General features: G+C 43.0%; 1 protein-coding gene across 3 annotated transcripts in view; it reads left to right on the forward strand.

The window, feature by feature from the left end:
- Positions 1 to 16,461, forward strand: part of LOC115481433 — a 54,267-nt gene extending 37,806 nt beyond the window's left edge. Inside the window, exons 2-3 of one of the 3 annotated variants that reach the window (XM_030220545.1) lie at positions 360 to 537; positions 14,289 to 16,461. In XM_030220545.1, coding sequence (XP_030076405.1) covers positions 14,297 to 15,586 — 1,290 coding nt within the window. In that variant the 5' untranslated portion in view covers positions 360 to 537; positions 14,289 to 14,296 and the 3' untranslated portion in view covers positions 15,587 to 16,461. Of the gene's footprint in view, positions 1 to 359; positions 538 to 14,286 lie in introns of all 3 variants that reach the window. The other 2 variants (XM_030220552.1, XM_030220562.1) reach the window with 2 other exon arrangements.
- Positions 16,462 to 18,305: the final 1,844 nt, after the last annotated feature.

Raw genomic sequence — 18,305 nt, forward strand, 5'->3', positions numbered from 1 at the left:
GGTGTCACTAGCATTAGCACGTGCTAAAAATGCTAGCGCACCTTAGTAAACAGGTGTGTGTTCAGATCACCTATAGAAATGGGAGAAGGGCCTAAAGGCTCCTGGGATGCTTGAAAAGAACTCTGAAAACTAATACTGTTTTGGTTCTGCTGCTATAAACTGTACATTTTGGTCCTTCTCCAGAGAATGGTTGGCAACGAATCAGTGGTTATTTTCTTATCACTAAGACATTCCAGCCACCATGAGCTCACCATCCCACGCTGACCATTCAATGAACCTGGTTTCTTTGGAAAATTGCTGGACTGTCCGATCATCTATTTGTGTTGATTAAATTCCTGCACTTAAATGTATATTCATAGGCTTATAATGAATATTCATGCTTGTGGGTTATAAAAGAAGAGACCAGAGTTCTGAATACAGATTCCACTGCCAGACCCCACTGCTGATACACATGAAGCACGAATTTCCTGCTACCTACGTGCTGGATAAAGTGTGATAGGACCAGAAGCTGAAGAGAGAGAGAACCTCACCAAAGTGGTAATATGGGCGATGTAATGATAGCACTGAATCCTTGGAAAGTGTCGGGGTTATGGTTAATTTTAAACATTTGTGCCTGTAGATATCCACAAACTGCACAGTTTCCATTTTTCTAATTCTTCATAGTATTAAGTACTTCCTCTATGTAAACAGCATAAAATTCATTAGGAGCATTAATAGAAAAACAAAATTGTAGCGTAATTTTAATTCATAATAATCAAATCTCACATTTCTTACACAGGGTATAAATTGCATATTCCCTACAACAATTAAAATAGAAAAATTCATATTCTATGTATATGTTTAAGAGTTATGAGAATAAATTATAAGGGAAAGGGACTTGATAGACAGCCTTTCTGAGGTTTTTGCAACTACATTCAAAGTGGTTTACATATATTCAGGTACTTATTTTTTTTTGTACCAGGGGCAACGGAGGGTTAAGTGACTTGCCCAGAGTCACAAGGAGCTGTAGTGGGAATTGAACTCAGTTTGTCAGGATCAAAGTCCACTGCACTAACCACTAGGCTACTCCTAACAGAGGTTGTTGGAACTATAAACAAAAACTAATTTTTTCTGTCTGAGAATTCAAGAGCCAGAGTTCACTTCATCAGATGAGCTCATACCCACCTAAGAAAACACAAATTCAAACTAACCAAATAAACATGTTCAAAATCTATGCATCAAATTTATAGCTGTAAGGGGTAATTTCTTTTAAGTATCTATATTGAGACATTAACCCATGATACAATTCCTTGATGAAATCAAGGACAGCTTTATGGAGCAACTGGTGCAGGAGCCGACGAGAGAAGGAAAAATTCTAGACTTGGTCCTTAGTGGAGCGCATGATCTGGTGAGGGACGTTATGGTACTGGGGCCGCTTGATAACAGTGACCATAATATGATCAGTTTTGACATCGACCTTGAAGTAACTGTACACAGAAAGTCAAATACGTTAGCGTTTAACTTTAAAAAAGGAGACTATGATAAAATGAGAAGAACGGTAAAAAAAAAAACTTAGGGGGGCAACTGAGAGAGTAAAAACTGTACAACAGGCGTGGACGCTGTTCAAAAATACCATCCTGGAGGCCCAGGCCATACATATTCCGCAAATTAGAAAAGAAAGACGGAAGTCCAAAAGACACCCGGCCTGGTTGAAAAGTGAGGTGAAGGAAGCTATTAGGGCTAAAAGAAACGCCTTCAGAAAATGGAAGAAGGAACCATCTGAAAATAACCAGAAACAGCATAAGGAGTGTCAAAACAAATGCAAGGCGCAGATTAAGAAGGCCAAGAGGGAGTATGAAAAAAAGATAGCATTAGAGGCAAACAAACATAGTAAAAAATTTTTTCGGTATATTAAAAGCAGGAAGCCGGCAAAAGAATCGGTTGGGCCGCTGGATGACCGAGGGGTAAAAGGGGCGATCAAGGAAGACAAAGACGTAGCGGAGAGACTGAATGAATTCTTTGCTTCGGTCTTCACCGAGGAAGATTTGGGTGGGATACCGGTGTCAGAAATGGTATTTCAAGCGGACGAGTCGGAGAAACTTACTGACTTCACGGTAAACCTGGATGACGTAATGGGGCAGTTCGGCAAACTGAAGAGCAGCAAATCTACTGGACCGGATGGTATTCAACCTAGAGTACTGATAGAACTGAAAAACGAGCTTGCGGAGCTACTGCTAGTGATATGCAACTTATCCTTAAAATCGAGCGTGGTACCGGAAGATTGGAGGGTGGCCAATGTAACGCCCATTTTTAAAAAAGGCTCCAGGGGAGATCCGGGAAATTATACACCGGTGAGTCTGACGTCGGTGCCTGGGAAAATGGTAGAGGCTATTATTAAAAACAAAATTACAGAGCACATCCGAGGACATGGATTACTGAGACCAAGTCAGCATGGCTTTTGTGTGGGGAAATCTTGCCTGACCAATTTACTTCAATTCTTTGAAGGAGTGAACAAACATGTGGACAAAGGGGAGTCGGTTGATATTGTGTATCTGGATTTTCAAAAGGCGTTTGACAAGGTACCTCATGAAAGGCTACAGAGGAAATTGGAGGGTCATGGGATAGGAGGAAATGTCCTATTGTGGATTAAAAACTGGTTGAAGGATAGGAAACAGAGAGTGGGGTTAAATGGGCAGTATTCACAATGGAGAAGGGTAGTTAGTGGGGTTCCTCAGGGGTCCGTGCTAGGACCGCTGCTTTTTAATATATTTATAAATGATTTAGAGATGGGAGTAACTAGCGAGGTAATTAAATTTGCTGATGACACAAAGTTATTCAAAGTCGTTAAATCGCGACAGGATTGTGAAAAATTACAAGAGGACCTTACGAGACTGGGCGGCTAAATGGCAGATGATGTTTAATGTGAGCAAGTGCAAGGTGATGCATGTGGGAAAAAAGAACCCGAATTATAGCTACGTCATGCAAGGTTCCACGTTAGGAGTTACGGACCAAGAAAGGGATCTGGGTGTCGTCGTCGATAACACACTGAAACCTTCTGCTCAGTGTGCTGCTGCGGCTAAGAAAGCGAATAGAATGTTGGGTATTATTAGGAAAGGTATGGAAAACAGGTGTGAGGATGTTATAATGCCGTTGTATTGCTCCATGGTGCGACCGCACCTTGAGTATTGTGTTCAATTCTGGTCGCCGCATCTCAAGAAAGATATAGTAGAATTGGAAAAGGTGCAGCGAAGGGCGACTAAAATGATAGCGGGGATGGGACGACTTCCCTATGAAGAAAGACTAAGGAGGCTAGGGCTATACAGCTTGGAGAAGAGACGGCTGAGGGGAGACATGATAGAGGTATATAAAATAATGAGTGGAGTGGAACAGGTGGATGTGAAGCGTCTGTTCACGCTTTCCAAAAATACTAGGACTAGGGGGCATGCGATGAAACTACAGTGTAGTAAATTTAAAACAAATCGGAGAAAGTTTTTCTTCACCCAACGTGTAATTAAACTCTGGAATTCGTTGCCGGAGAAAGTGGTGAAGGCGGTTAGCTTAGCAGAGTTTAAAAAGGGGTTGGACGGTTTCCTAAAGGACAAGTCCATAAACCGCTACTAAACGGACTTGGAAAAATCCAAAATTCCAGGAATAACATGTATAGAATGTTTGTACGTTTGGGAAGCTTGCCAGGTGCCCTTGGCCTGGATTGGCCGCTGTCGTGGACAGGATGCTGGGCTCGATGGACCCTTGGTCTTTTCCCAGTATGGCATTACTTATGTACTTATGTAAGGAGTTTCTGGAGTGAATAATCCTCGTGTCAGGGGGTTTCTAGGGTAAATAATCCTCATTTCATGGGTATCTGGGGTGCATAATCCTCATGTCAGGGGGATTGTGGACTGAATATTCCTCATGTCAAGGGGTTTTAGGGGTGTATAATCCACATGTCAGGGTCACTAGTGTGACTAATCCTTATGTCAGGGGTTTCTGGGCTCAATAATCCTCATTTCAGGGGTCACTATTGCGAACAATCCTCATGTCAGCGGTTTCTGGAGTGAAAATCCTCATATTGGGGGTAAATAATCCATTTTGTCAAGGGGTTTTAGGAGTAAATAATCCTCATGTCAAGAGTTACTAGTGTGAGTAATCCTCATGCCAGGGATTCTTGTGGTGAATAATCTTCATGTGAGGTGGATTCTAGGATAAATAATGCTCATGTGGGTACTGGAATGAATAATCCTAATGTCAGGGGGTTTCTGGGGTAAATAATCCTCATGTCAGGGGTATCTGGGGTGAATAATCCTCATATCTGTGGTTTCTGATGCAAATAATCATCTTGTCAGGAGGCTTCTAGGGTGAATAATCCACATGTCAGGGGTCACTGGCGTAAATTTCCCTCATGTTAGTGGGTTTCTGGGGTGAATAATCCTCATATGGGGAGTTATTATGATGAATAATCCTCATGTCAGAGGCACTTGAGGTAAATAATCCCTCTTGTCTGGGTTTTCTAGATTGAATAATTCTCATGTGAAAGGATTTCTGGAGTGAATAATCCTCAGTCAGGTGTCAGTAATGTGTCTAATCTTTATGTCAGGGGTTTCTGGGCTGAACAATCTTCATGTTAAGGGTTACTAGTGTAAATAATCCTCATATCAGGGTTTATTCAGGATGAATAATCCTCATGTTTCTCCAGAGACAAGAGACACCAGATAGACGGAATGTTATGTCGTTTTGGCCCCTTTCGGAGAGCTGTTTTTTTCAAACTGAGATCGCTTGCATATTATATTTTTGGAATTATCAAATATAATTTTTCCAATTTGAACTATAGAGGATTTTTGTGTAGCCCCTGAAGCAGCCCCTGCTGGGCGAAACACGGCCTGTGTCGGGCTATTTTTTATATATGTATTTATGTGTATTTTTTTGAATTGTATTAATAAATTACGTTCTTAACGATCTGCTTTGTACATTTTCCATCTTGGAGCTTGCAGACCGTCTGCCTTTGTGCTTTCTTGGAGGGTTCCTGTGGTAAATAATCCTCATGTCAGGGGTTCCTGGGTTAAATCTTTGTCAGGGGGTTCCAGTGGTAAATAATCCTCATATCTGTGGTTTCCTCAGTGAATAATCCTCATGTCAAGGGTTACTAGTGTGAATAATCCTCATATCTGTGATTTCTTGGGTGAATAATCCTCATGTCAGAATTTACTAGTGTGAACAATCCTCATGTCAGGTTTCTGGTTTCAATAATGCTCAAGTCAGGAGTTGCAAGGTAAATAAACCCTCTTATCAGGGGTTTCTTGGGTGAATAATCTTCATGCCAGGGGGTTTCGCGGGTGAATAATCCTTATGTCAGAGGGATTCTGAGGTAAATAATCCTCATGTCAATGGTTTCTGGAATGAATAATCTTCATGTCAGGGGACTCAGGGAGAATAGCCCTTGTGTCAGGGGGTTTCTGGGGTGAATAATCTTTATGTCTGGGGTTATTAGTGTAAATAATCCTCATGTCAGGAGTTCTGGAGTAAATAATCTTCATGCCAATGGGTTTCTGGGGTGAATAATGCTCATGTCAGGGGTATCTGGGGTGAATAATCATCATATCTGTGGTTTCTGAGGCAAATAATCTTTGTATCAGGGGGTTTCTAGGATGAATAATCCACATGTCAGAGGGCCACTGGGATACATTTTCCTCATGTCAGGGTTTTCTAGACTGGATAATCCTCATGTCAAGGGGTTTCTGGGCTGAATAATCCTTATGACAGGGGTATCTGAGGAGAATAATCCTAATGTCAGTGGTTTCTGGTGTGAATAATCTTCACGTCATGATTTTCTGGAATGAATAAACCTCATGCTAGGTTTTCTGGTTTTAATAATAATAATAATTATTATTATTAGCATTTGTATAGTGCTTCTAGACGCACGCAGCGCTGAACACCTGACATAAAGAGACAGTCCCTGCTCAAAAGAGCTTACAATCTAAATAATACAGACAGACAAGACAGTTACGGGTGAGGGAAGTAATGAGTGAGAAGGAAGGAAGGGACAAGGGGAGGGCAATTGAGTAATGGCTAGGAGCTAAAAGCAGTAGTGAAAAGGTGGGTTTTCAGCATAAATTTGAAAACAGGTAGAGATGGAGCTAGACATATAGGTCCAGGAAGTCTATTCCAGGCATAAAGTGCCACGAAAGAAAAGGAACGAAGTCTGGAGTTAGCAATGGAGGAGAAGGGGGACAACAAGAGAGATTTGTCCAGTGAGCAGAGTTCACAGGGAGGAATGTAGGGAGAGACGAGAGTGGAGAGGTAATGGGGGGGCTGCAGAGTGGATGCACTTAAAGGTCAGTACGAGAAGTTTAAACTGTATGCTGTGATACCCCCTTCTCACTCAGGGTGACCTGGTTCTCAATATGCAGATCATATGCAAATTAGTGTGCTACCCCTTCTCGCTCAGGGTGACCTGGTTCCCACTAAGTATATTAAACAGGTCTCACCAACTGCATATTTCTCAGGCAACTCTTTATTCCAGCCCCTGGGCACACTTCTTCTAGCTTAATACTTTATGCTTTCATAGGTCTTCACACTGAGCCTCCCCACACAGATACATGGGCTCAGTACTAGCTTCAATACTTTGGGGACTCCCAACCCCAGGTTTTGCAGCCTGCTTCTCTCAGTACTTTGGACACACAGTCCTCCCTTTGAACACACAGTTCTTTACCAGTACTTGGGACACACAGCCCTTCCTTTGAACACACAGTTCCTTACAAGTACTGGGGACACACAGTCCTTCACTAATGCTTTAGGGCTTCTTACCCCAGGATTTTCAGCCTGCTTGTCTCCTTTGGACACCCAGTCCACCACAAGTCCATAAGGTTAGCCAGTATCTTCCAGGGGGATCTCTCTTCTTCTGCTGCCAGCTCACTTCTCTTCCTTTCACAACTCAGGTGGGGTATAGTGGTTAATAGCTAAACAGGACCCAGCCCATAACCTCCTACACCTGTTGCCACCCCCAGGACTCTCCCCAGTCCTAGCAACCTCTTACTTCTCACAATGCGGAAGCGGACAGGGAGCCAGAGAAGTGACTTGAGGAGTGGGTTAGTATGGGTATAACGATTCTGGCGGAAAATAAGTTGTGCCGCAGAATTTTGGAAAGATTGGAGAGAGAGAGATGGCTGAGTGGAAGACCAGTAAGAAGTAAATTGCAATAGTCCAAGCGAGAGTTGACAAGGGTGTGGATAAGGGTTCTGGTAGCGTATTCAGAAAGGAACGGGTGAATTTTGCTAATGTTGTAGATAAAGAAACGACAGGTTTTGGCGATCTGTTGAATATGTGCAGAGAAAGAAAGAGAGGAATCAAAGATAACTCCACGGTTAAGAGCCGAGGAGACAGGGAGGATGTGAGAGTCATTAACAGAGATAGAGAAAGGGGGAAGAGGGGAGGTGGGTTTAGGGGGAAAAATGAGAAGGTCAGTTTTGGTCATGTTAAGCTTTAGATGACGTTGAGACATCCAAGCAGCAATGTTGGACAAGCAGGCTGAGATTTTGTCCTGGATTGAGGTTGAGATTTCAGGGGTGGAGATGTAGATCTGAGAGTCATCAGCATAAAGATGGTATTGAAAGCAATGGGATGAAATCAGGGTACCAAGGAAAGAGGTATAGATGGAGAAAAGGAGGGGTCCAAGGACAGAACCTTGAGGCACATCAACAGAAAGCGGGATGGAAGTTGAAGAGGATCCACCAGAGTGAACACTGAAAGAACGAAGTGAGAGGTAAGAGGAGAACCAGGAAAGAACAGGGCCCTGGAATCCAAGTGAGGATAGCGTATCCAGAAGTATAGTGTGGTCAACAGTGTCGAAAGCAGCAGATAGGTCAAGAAGGATAAGGATAGAATAGAGACCTCTGGATTTAGCTAGTAGCAGGTCATTAGAGACTTCGGTAAGTGCAATTTCAGTAGAGTGAAGAGGGCGAAAACCAGATTGAAGTGGGTCAAGAATAGGTTGTGAAGAAAGAAAGTCAAGACAACAGCGGTGAACGGCACGTTCAAGTAATTTGGAGAGGAAAGGGAGAAGGGAGATGGGGAGATAGTTAGAGGGACAGGTAGGGTCAAGTGAGGGTTTTTTAAGGAGTGGAGTGACAACAGCATGTTTGAAGGCCATACAGACAGTTGCAGTGGAGAGTGAAAGATTAATGATGTGACAGATGACTGGGATGATAGTAGGAGAGATAGAGGGGCATAATCGAACATGAACGCCTATCTCCATGAGCGTCTATGTCCGAAAATGGGCACGTGAAGAGGAGGGACAGACCGTATTGTCAAAAAAAATGGACGTCTTTGTTTTGTTTTGAAAGTACGGTTTCTACGGACCAAATGCCATGGATTTGTTCGTTTCTGAGCTGGGCGGTTTTTTGTTTTTTTTTTGCGATAATGGAAACTAAAACCGGCCAGCTCACAAACGTCCTAATCCGAGCCATTTGGTCGTGGGAAGGGCCAAGATTCATAGTACACTGGCCCCCCTGACATGCCAGGACACCAACTGGGCACCCTAGAGGTCAGTGCAGTGGACTTCCGAAACAGCTCCCACATGCATAGCTCCCTTACCACGGGTGCTGAGCCCCAACCCCCTCCCCCAAAACCCACTACCCACAAATGTACAACACTACCGTAGCTCTTAGGGGTGAAGGGGGCACCTACATGTGGGTACAGTAGGTTTTGGAGACCTCCCATTTACCAGCACAAGTGTTACAGGTAGGGGGGATGGGCCTGGGTCCGCCTGCCTGAAATGCACTGCGGTACCCACTAAAAGTGCTCCAGGCCTCTAGGACTTGTTGCTGCTGTAGAACTTTGGCACACCAGTTGACACCTGAAGACTAATGTCTGCGAAAACGTCCTTTATTCGAATAAGCACATTTACTCACAGTTAACTGCAGATCAGAGGTTGTGCCCCACTGGCAAAGAGTCTCCCTGGTACTGAGATTAGCAGTAGGTCAGAGCTGGCAGAATGCGGTACAATGCCCACTTTCAGTAACGTGGGTAACACATAAAAGGGAGCTAAAACTGGCTTACAAAAATGGCCACTACCTCATGGACTACCGGAAACAAAACAGGGCACACTCTGACCCAGTAAACAGAGGGAAAAGCACCATGGGAGTACAGCCTACCAACTACCAACATCGTGAGCATTTAACACAAGCTAGTGGAATCACGGAGCCCAATACCCTACACCCACCACAATGCATTGCTGATATGACTCTGCAGTGCACATAACAGAAAAGGTGTCACACTCACCTGAGAGGCACATCAGAACCAGGGAAAGGCTGTCAGAGGATAGAATGCATTCTGCTGTCATGGAGGTGGGTACGGCATTTGAGGTTGGCATAGAGGCTGGAAAAAAAAGTTTGTAAAGTGGGTTTCTTTTGGTGGGAGGGGTTAGTGACCACTGGGGGAGTCAGGGGAGGTGATCCCCAATTCCCTCCAGTGGTCATCTGGTCAGTTGGGACACTTTTTTGGGACTTTTGACCTGAAAAAAAAGGGTCCAAATAAAGCGGACCAAATTCTCGTCCAAAACGTCCTTCTTGTTTCAATTATCAGCTAAAGACACCCATCTCTCCTCGGCTGATAACCACGCCCCAGTCCCGCCTTCACCATGCCTCAGACACACCCCCATCCACTTTGTTCGTTCCTGCGACGGAGTGCAGTTGAAGACGACCAAAATCGGCTTTCGATTATACCGATTTGTTTGCCCACAGGAGAAAGACGCCCATCTCCCGATTTGGGTCAAAATATGGGCGTCTTTCTCTTTCGAAAATAAGCTGGATAGTGTTAAGTAGATGAGTGGGGATGGGATCAGAGGAACAGGTAGTACATTTAGAGGAGGAAAGAAGAAGGGCAGTTTCCTCAGTAGAAACGTCTGAGAAGGAGGAAAAAGAAGGAGAAGAAGGAGAGTAGGGGGTGAGGCCTAAGGGAGAGAGAGGTGGGGAGGGTTTGGATGAAAATTCAAGGTTAATCTTATGGATTTTATTGTGGAAGTGCTCAGCTAGGGTCTGAGGAGAAAGAGATGGGGGAATTGGGGATGGAGGTACCTTAAGAAGAGAGTTCAGTGTGGTGAAGAGAAGTCGAGGGTTGGAGCCAAGGGAATTTGTTAATTGGGTGAAGTAATCCTGTTTGGCAAGTGAAAGGGCAGACTGGAAGAAGTTAAGCATGAATTTGAAATGAATGAAGTCGGCAAGGGTGTGGGATTTAAGCCAAGAACATTCAGCAGAGTGGGCACAGGAACAAAAGTAGCAGATTTTAGATGTCAGTCAAGGCTGGGGTTTGGTACATCTAGTAGGACGGGGCATGGGAGGGGCAAGAATGTCCAGTGCAGAGGAGAGAATAGTATCAGAGGAGGAAACAGCTTCATTGACAGATTTAGATAGAGTAGTACAGAAAAAGGTTAGAGACACAAGAGGATAGAGTAAGGGGGTCAATAGCCTAAAGATTTCTAGATGTGGGGATTGAGATTGGGTGTGATCGGGGAGGGGAGTGCTTAAGTGTGAAGGTTAATAGGTGATGGTCAGAAAGGGGGAGATCTAAGGAACAGAAACTGGAGGGAAAGCAGTTAGAGGAGAGGATAAGGTCGAGACAGTGGCCATTTTGGTGAGTGGGTGCAGAGGAACACAACTGAATGAGGACGTTAAGGGGGGGGACGCCGTGCTGCACCCGGGGGGGGGGGGGTGCGCAGCGGCAAACCATCCCGGGTGGCAGCCACCCTCGCTACGGCACTGTGTCGGGAGTCACTGTGTGAATAATCCTCATGTGAAGGGGTTCCTGGGATAAATAATTTGTCTTGCCAGGGGGTTCCAGGGGTGAATATTCCTCATATACATCCTTGTTATTTATATCTCACCTAAATCAACCTGGAATCAAGGCAGGTTACATCCAAAAAAACCAACTAATTAACAAGCATGTACTACTAATCTTCCATATATTTGCTAAATATGTAAGTTTTTAGCATTTTCCTAAACATCATGTAATTAGGAAGTATCTGTATTTGAACTGGAATAGAATTTCAAACCCTACTAGACTGATAGTAAAACAAACTTTCACAAATGCGTTTATAGTGAACCTGAGATACAGAAGGACTACCCAGTCTTAATAAAGATCCAAAGCATGAGGCATAACGAACTTTAGGAAATGTAATTAACTGGGGCAGCAACCATTATTTATATTATAGATCCAACATTTGTCAGGGGTTTCTAGGGGGAATAATCCTCATGCCAGATTTTCTGATGTCAATAACGCTTATGTCAGGAGTTGCTGGGAGAATAATCCTCCTTTCAGGGGTTGCAGTGGTGAATAATCCTCATATCTGTGGTTTCTTTAGTGAATAATCCTCATGTCAAGGGTTACTAGTGTGAATAATCCTTATGTCAGAGTTCACTAGTGTGAACAATCCTCATGTCAGGGGTTTCAAGGGGGAATAATCCTCTTGCCAGGTTTCTGGTTTCAATATTGCTCATGTCAGGAGTTGCTAGGTAAATAATCCCTCTTGTCACGGGGTTTCTTTGGTGAACAATCTTCATGCAAAGGGGTTTCTCAGGTGAATAATCCTTATGTCAGGAGATTTCTGGGGTAAATAATCCTCATGTCATTGGTTTCCGGAATGAATAATCTTCATGTCAGAGGCCCCTGGGGTGAATAGTCCTCATGTCAGGGGGTTTCTGGGGTTATTGGTTTAAATAATCCACATGTCAGGGGTTCTGGAGTAAATAATCTTCATGTCAATGGGTTTCTGGGGTGAATAATGCTTATGTTAGGGGGTTTCTGAAGTCAATAATTCATGTCAGGGGGTCCTGGGGGAATAATCCTCATGCCAGGAGGTTTCTGGGGGAATAATCCTCATGTCAGGGTCAGGGGATTCTGATGTAAATAGTCCTCCGGTCTGTGGTCTCTAGTGTGAATATTTCTCAAATCAGAGGTTTCCTGTTGTGAAAATGTCAGGGATTCCTGGGGTGAATAATCCGCATGTCAGGAGTTTCTGGGGTAAATAATTCCTCTTGTCAGGAGGTTTATGGAGGAAATATCATGTTAAGGGGCTTCTGGGGTGAATAATCATTATGTCATGGGCCAATAGTATGAATAATCTTCATGTCAGGGAAATCTGGGGTGAATTATCCTTATTTTGGGGGGTCCTGTGGTAAATAATCCTCATGTCAAGGATTTCTGGGGAAAATAATCCCTCTTGTCAGGAAGTTCCACAAGTGAATAATCCCCATATCTGCAGTTTCTGGGGTGAATAATCCTCATGTCAAGGGTTACTTTTGTGAGCAATCCTCATGCCAGGGATTCCTGTAGTGAATAATACTTATGTCAGGGGGTTTGGGGGTGAACAATCCTTATGTCAGGGGTTATTAGAGTGAAGAATACTCATGTCATAGGTTCTGGGATGAATAATCCTCATGTCAGAGTTTCTGGACAGATTAATCTTCATTTCAAGGGGTTTCTGTGGTGTACATTCCTCATATCAGGGATTCTTGGAATGAATAATCCTAATGTCAGGGTTTTCTGGGGATATTTATGTGAATAATCCTTATGCCAGGGGGCCTTGGGATGAATAGTCTTCAAGTAAGGGGATATCTGGGGTGAATAATCCTTACATCTGGGGTTATTAGTGTGAATAATCCTTATGTCAGGGAGTTTCTGGGATGAATAATCTTTATTGCAGGGGTTATTGATGTGAAAAATCCTCTTGTCAATGGTTTCTGAAATTAGTAATCTTCATGTCAAGGAGTTTCTAGATAAATAATCCTCATGTCAGGGGGTTTCCTGGGTGAATAATCCTCATGTCAGGAGGTTTCTGCTATGAATAGTCATCATTTCAGGATGATTCTGTGATGAATAATCCTCATGTCAATGCTTTCTGGAATGAATAATCTTCATATCAGGGGGTTTCTGGGGTAAATAATCCTCATGTCAATGGTTTCTGGAATGAATACCAGGTCAGGGGACCCTAGAGTGAATAGTCCTCATGTCAGGGGGATTCTTGGGTGAATAATCTTTATGACTGGGGTTATTTGTGTAAATAATCTTGATGTCAGGGGTTCTGGAGTAAATAATCTTCATGTCAATGGGTTTCTGGGATGAATAATGCTCATGTCAGGGGGTTTCTGGGGTCAATAGTTCTCATGTTAGGGGGTCCTGAGGTGAATAATTCTCACGTAAGTGGGTTTCTGGGTTGAATAATCCTCATGTTAATGGTATCTGCAATGAATAATCTTCATATCAGGGGGTTTGTCGGGTGAATAATCCTCATTTCAGGGGGTTTCTAGAGTGAATAATCCTCATGTCAGGGTATTTCTGTGTGAATATTCCTCATTTCAGGGTTGTTTTGGGGGTGAATAATCCTTATCCTTACCCTTATGAGTGGAGGAGTAGCCTAGTGGTTAGCACAGTGGACTTTGATCCTGGGGAACTGAGTTCAATTCCCCCTGCAACTCCTTGTGACTCTGGGCAAGTCACTTAACCCTCCATTGCCCCTGATACAAAATAAGTACCTGAATATATGTAAACCGCTTTGCATGTAGTTGCAAAAACCTCAGAAAGGTGGTATATGAAGTCCCATTTCCCCTTATTTCAGGGGTTATTAGTGTGAATAATCCTTATGTCATGTGGCTATGGGGTAAATAGTCCTCATGTCAGGGGGTTTCTGGGGCAAATAATCCTTATATCAAGGGTTATTGCTGTGAATACTCCTCATGTCAGAGGTTTTTTGGGTGAATAATCCTCATGTCAGGATGTTTCTGTGTGAATAATCCTGATGTCAGGGGGTATCTGGGGTGAATAATCTGCATGTCAATGGTTTATGGAATGAATAGTCTTCATGTCAGGGGGTTTCTTGGGTAAATAATCCTCATGTCAGGGGTTTTGGGGTGAATAATCCTCATGTCAAGGGGTTTATGGGATAAATAATGCTCATGTCATGAGGTTTTTGGTATCAATAATTCTCAGGGGGTCCCACAGTGATTAATCCTCATGTCACGGGGTTTCTGGGGTGAATAATCCTCATGTTAATGGTTTCTGGAATGAATAATCTTCATATCAGGGGGCTTCTAGGGTGAATAATCTTTGGTTTTCTGGGATGAATTATCCTCATATCAGGGGTCACTAGTGTGAATAATCCTTATGTCAAGGGGTTCTTGGTTTGAATAATCCTAATATCAGGGATCTCCTGGGGTGATTAATCAGTGTGTTTTTTAAATGTTATTAGACTCCAAGGTGTTTGGATCTCTCTGTCCATTCTTAACATTACTAACCTGTCTTCATTATCTTTTTCTACACTACAGACTGAACTATGGAGCTGGGTATGAGGTCCGGATTGGTTCTCATGCTAACTCTTACAATTGCTCTGAATCTGCAATCAGCAAATGGAAAAACTTTCATTTCCTACTTAGGGGAAAATTGCATTGACAAGTGCATGATATCTGGCAGTCAGTTCAAGTGCGAAATCAAGTCGGATGACCAATTTAACTATCATTACTGCTCCCCACAACAAGGCGTTGACTACCAGGGACGGGCATGTAAAGTCGATCACCCCTGTGATAAGCATGGATTAAATTACTTCTGGTGTTATGTAAAGGATGGGTCACCTCTGAATAGTTGGGGATACTGTGGATTTATAAGAGATGATTTTAATCATATTACCTCAACCTATAGCTTACCTTGCAAAGATGAGTGCTCCAAAAGGAATGACATGTATTTCTGGTGTGAAACTGGTAAGAAATGGGATTACTGCTCACCTGCACAGAATGTTGATTATAAAGGAGAAAGGTGTAAATCAGACCATCCTTGTGGAAAATATGGTGAAAGTTATACCTGGTGTCACCTAGAAAAGGGAAGTTGGGATAAGTGTGGACTAGTTGAACTTAAGATTGTATCACATAGGACCAGCAAATACGGAGCCATCTGCCTGGGTGAGTGCAGGAAAGAAGGAACAGACTATTTCTGGTGTGAGACAGTGAGGGGGTGGGATAAATGCTCACCTCTGCCTGATGTCACATACAAAAATGTGCCCTGCCGAGCTGACCACTCCTGTGACTTGCATGGCCAAAGCTATTACTGGTGTTATACTGATGACTCTTGGGATTACTGTGGCCCAGTGGAGGAAAATGAATGCGCCTATGAAAGAGTGTCAACAAGGAAAAGAGCAATTTCTGAATTTGTACTTATCTGTCATGACACTGGGAACCAGAGAGAAACACATTTTCTTGTAGATAACACAGATGACTTAATTGAAGCAGGTTCTTTTGAATATGAAGCTCAGCTCATGATTGCCCACTGGAATAATGGTCTTCTATTACCCCAATCCAGATCACAAATTTTAATAAGTGATGAGGGTCACCTACGCCTTGATCTTCAGGGCTTCACAAATACAGGAGGCATCCGACACCGTAACTACCAGATACAGATCAATGAACAACGCAGGCCAGGAACAAGCACCTCCATCGCTCAAGTGCTGATCCCAGATAATGTAGATTTACCAGAGAGATATATTCGGCGGGCATTCGTGGAGAGCATGCATCGGAGAGCCAGAATCATCATCAGAGTGCAGCCATTTTGTAGAGAACAGCAACCATATTGCTAGGCCAGTCGGTATAACCTGCACGTTCTAGGTTTTCTGCATCACTGCTGCTCTTTCTGTAGCTGTAGAGATTGTTCAGTTGCTTCGAGCTGTTAAGTGCTAGAGTTTGTCCTTAGTTGCTGTGGTCACTGTAAATATAGAAGTTGTCTTTTGTCACCTTTTATCCATGGACTCTGTGTTGCTGTGGTATTGTGCTGCTCAACTGGCAGCTGCAGAGTCTAACTTGTGTCATTGTATTTCCCTGTGTCACTGTGTTGCTCTGTCTGTAGCTGTGAAGTTTGCCCTGTGTTACTGCAGAATTGTGTTACCCCTGTAGCTGTACCATTGTCCTGTAGTGTTGTCTTGTAGTTTTGTGTTGCCCCTATAGTTATAGGGTTTGTCCTGTGTCACTACCGCTTTGTATTACCCCTGTAGCTGTAGTGTTTGTCCTGTAATGTTATGCCAGTAGTTTTGTGTTACTCCTGTAGTTAATGGGTTTGTCCTATGTCACTGCAGCATTGTTTTATCCCTGTACTTATAACGTTTGCCCTGTAGTGTTATGTTACCCCTGTAGTTAAAAGGTTTGTCTTGTGTCACTGTAGCATTGTGTTACCCCATAGCTGTAGCATTTGTTCTGTAGAGTTGTGTTACCCCTGTAGTTATAGCGTTTGTCATGTAGTATTGTGTTACCCCTGTAGCTGTAGTACGTTTCCCTGTATTGCTCTGTTCATCCTCCAGTAGTAAAGATCTTCTGCTGTGCTATTTTATTTTGTAACACCACTGCTGAATTTATACAAGTATTTTGTTAGACTCAGCTCTGTTAAAGATATTTAATCATCTTAATAACATGCTGTAAGTTCTGCTTTTATTGATTTATTCAATAAAATGCCAAGTCTGCACTTTAGAGGTTCAGGCTCCTTTCTTTAATGGTAACTTCCTCGATAGCTGCTATTGAAAGAAACCATTTGCCACATGCCGGAGGCTGTACCTGCTAGAGCGCTTTCCATGTATAAAGAAATCACTCAGTGTATCACCATGCACACAAGAAGTGTGACAGAAATGCGAAACAGAGCTGTAAGCTACTTCCACTAATAATGATGACAGTGTTCACACATCACCGTGACTTCTTTTGTGAACAAATAATAAAGAATAAAGTGTGTACATAATAATAATGTGGATATTTTTGTCCATAAAGCAATACGTGTAGAACTTATGAGCCCAAACAAAATCATTCTAATATATACTTAATTTTCAAATCATTCTGTATCTTAGCTTTGGCGTTATTTCAATGGACTGCAGCTCTACGAGATACCCCGTTTCATTATCCTTCATCGGGAGCTGTAAGCGCAGTCAGCAAAATATTCAATAACATCACATATCTGTTTTGACTTCATTATGGATCGAGGGCTTAGATAGAACAGGCAGAATTTCTTTCTTAAGCGTTCACCACGCCATGAAATGTGATGGAAAGTCCCACTATGTAATGAAGTCCCACTAAGAGAAGGAAAAAAATCCCACAATGCACTAGCATCTAGTTCCTGTCTTGTCTCTCTTGTGTGTTGCCTTGTCCAGTCCTGTCCGGATCCAGTTCTTGCCTTGCCCTTGTCATGCCATTTCTGGACTCAGTTTTAGCCTAGTTTCTGTGTCTTGCCTTGTTCTGCCTGGGTTCCAGTTCTAGGCCCGTTGCCCTGCTTTTCCTTGCCTCATCTGGATCCAGTTCTGTCTAGTTCTGCCTTGCCCTCCCTGGCCTTATCCTGTCCTGGTCTGCCTTGCCTAGCTTTGTCCTGTCTAGCCCTGTACTGTCTTGTCTTGTCCTGTTCTGGTTCTTGCCTGACTCTTGCCATGTGCCAGTCCAGGGGACTTGTCTGCCACAGCTCCAGATGCAGTCCAAGGGCTCAACATCTTGTATCTGTGACAGGCAGACTTTTACAGTCTGTGTCCTACAAATGACAAGACAGATTCAGATCGGCTAGAGTGGGCTTTGACGGCAACTCCAGTAGTTAGAACATAAGGACAGAGCCGGGCACACTTCTACGGTCTATGTCCCAGAAACACCAAAGAAAGACCATGATCAAGTATATAATATCACATTAATTGTTGATTTAATCTTGAATTGATAATGAATGACTGTTGAGCAGACTGGATAGACCACTTAGATCTTTACCTGCTGTCACTATGTTACTATGAATAACTTTGTGACATCAGCAAATTTAATTACTTCACTAGTTATTCCCATCTCTAGATCATCTATAAATATGTTAAAAAGCATGGTCCCAGCACAGACCCCTGGGGAACCCCACTATCTACCCTTCTCACACTGAGAATACTAACCATTTAACCCTACTCTCTGTTTTCTATCTTATAACTAGTTCTTAATCCGCAATAAGCCATTACCTCCTATCTCATGATTTTCTAATTTCATCAGGAGCCTTTCATGAGTACTTTGTCAAATGCCTTTTGAAAATCCAGATATACAATATCAACTGGTTCAGCTTTATCCACATCTTCATTCATCCCTTCAAAGAAATATAGTAGATTGGTGAGGCAAGATTACCCTTCACTAAATCTGTGTTGGCTTTGTCTCATTAATCCATGCTTATGTATATGCTCTGTAATTTTGTTTTTCATAACCATTTTGCCCGGCACCGATGTCAGGCTCACCATAATTTCCCAGATCTCCTCTGGAACCCTTTTAAAAAATTGGTGTTACATTGGTCGCTCTCCAATCTTCCGATACCATGCT

This window comes from Microcaecilia unicolor, chromosome 1, assembly GCF_901765095.1.
Source record: "Microcaecilia unicolor chromosome 1, aMicUni1.1, whole genome shotgun sequence".
Lineage (NCBI taxonomy): Eukaryota > Metazoa > Chordata > Amphibia > Gymnophiona > Siphonopidae > Microcaecilia > Microcaecilia unicolor.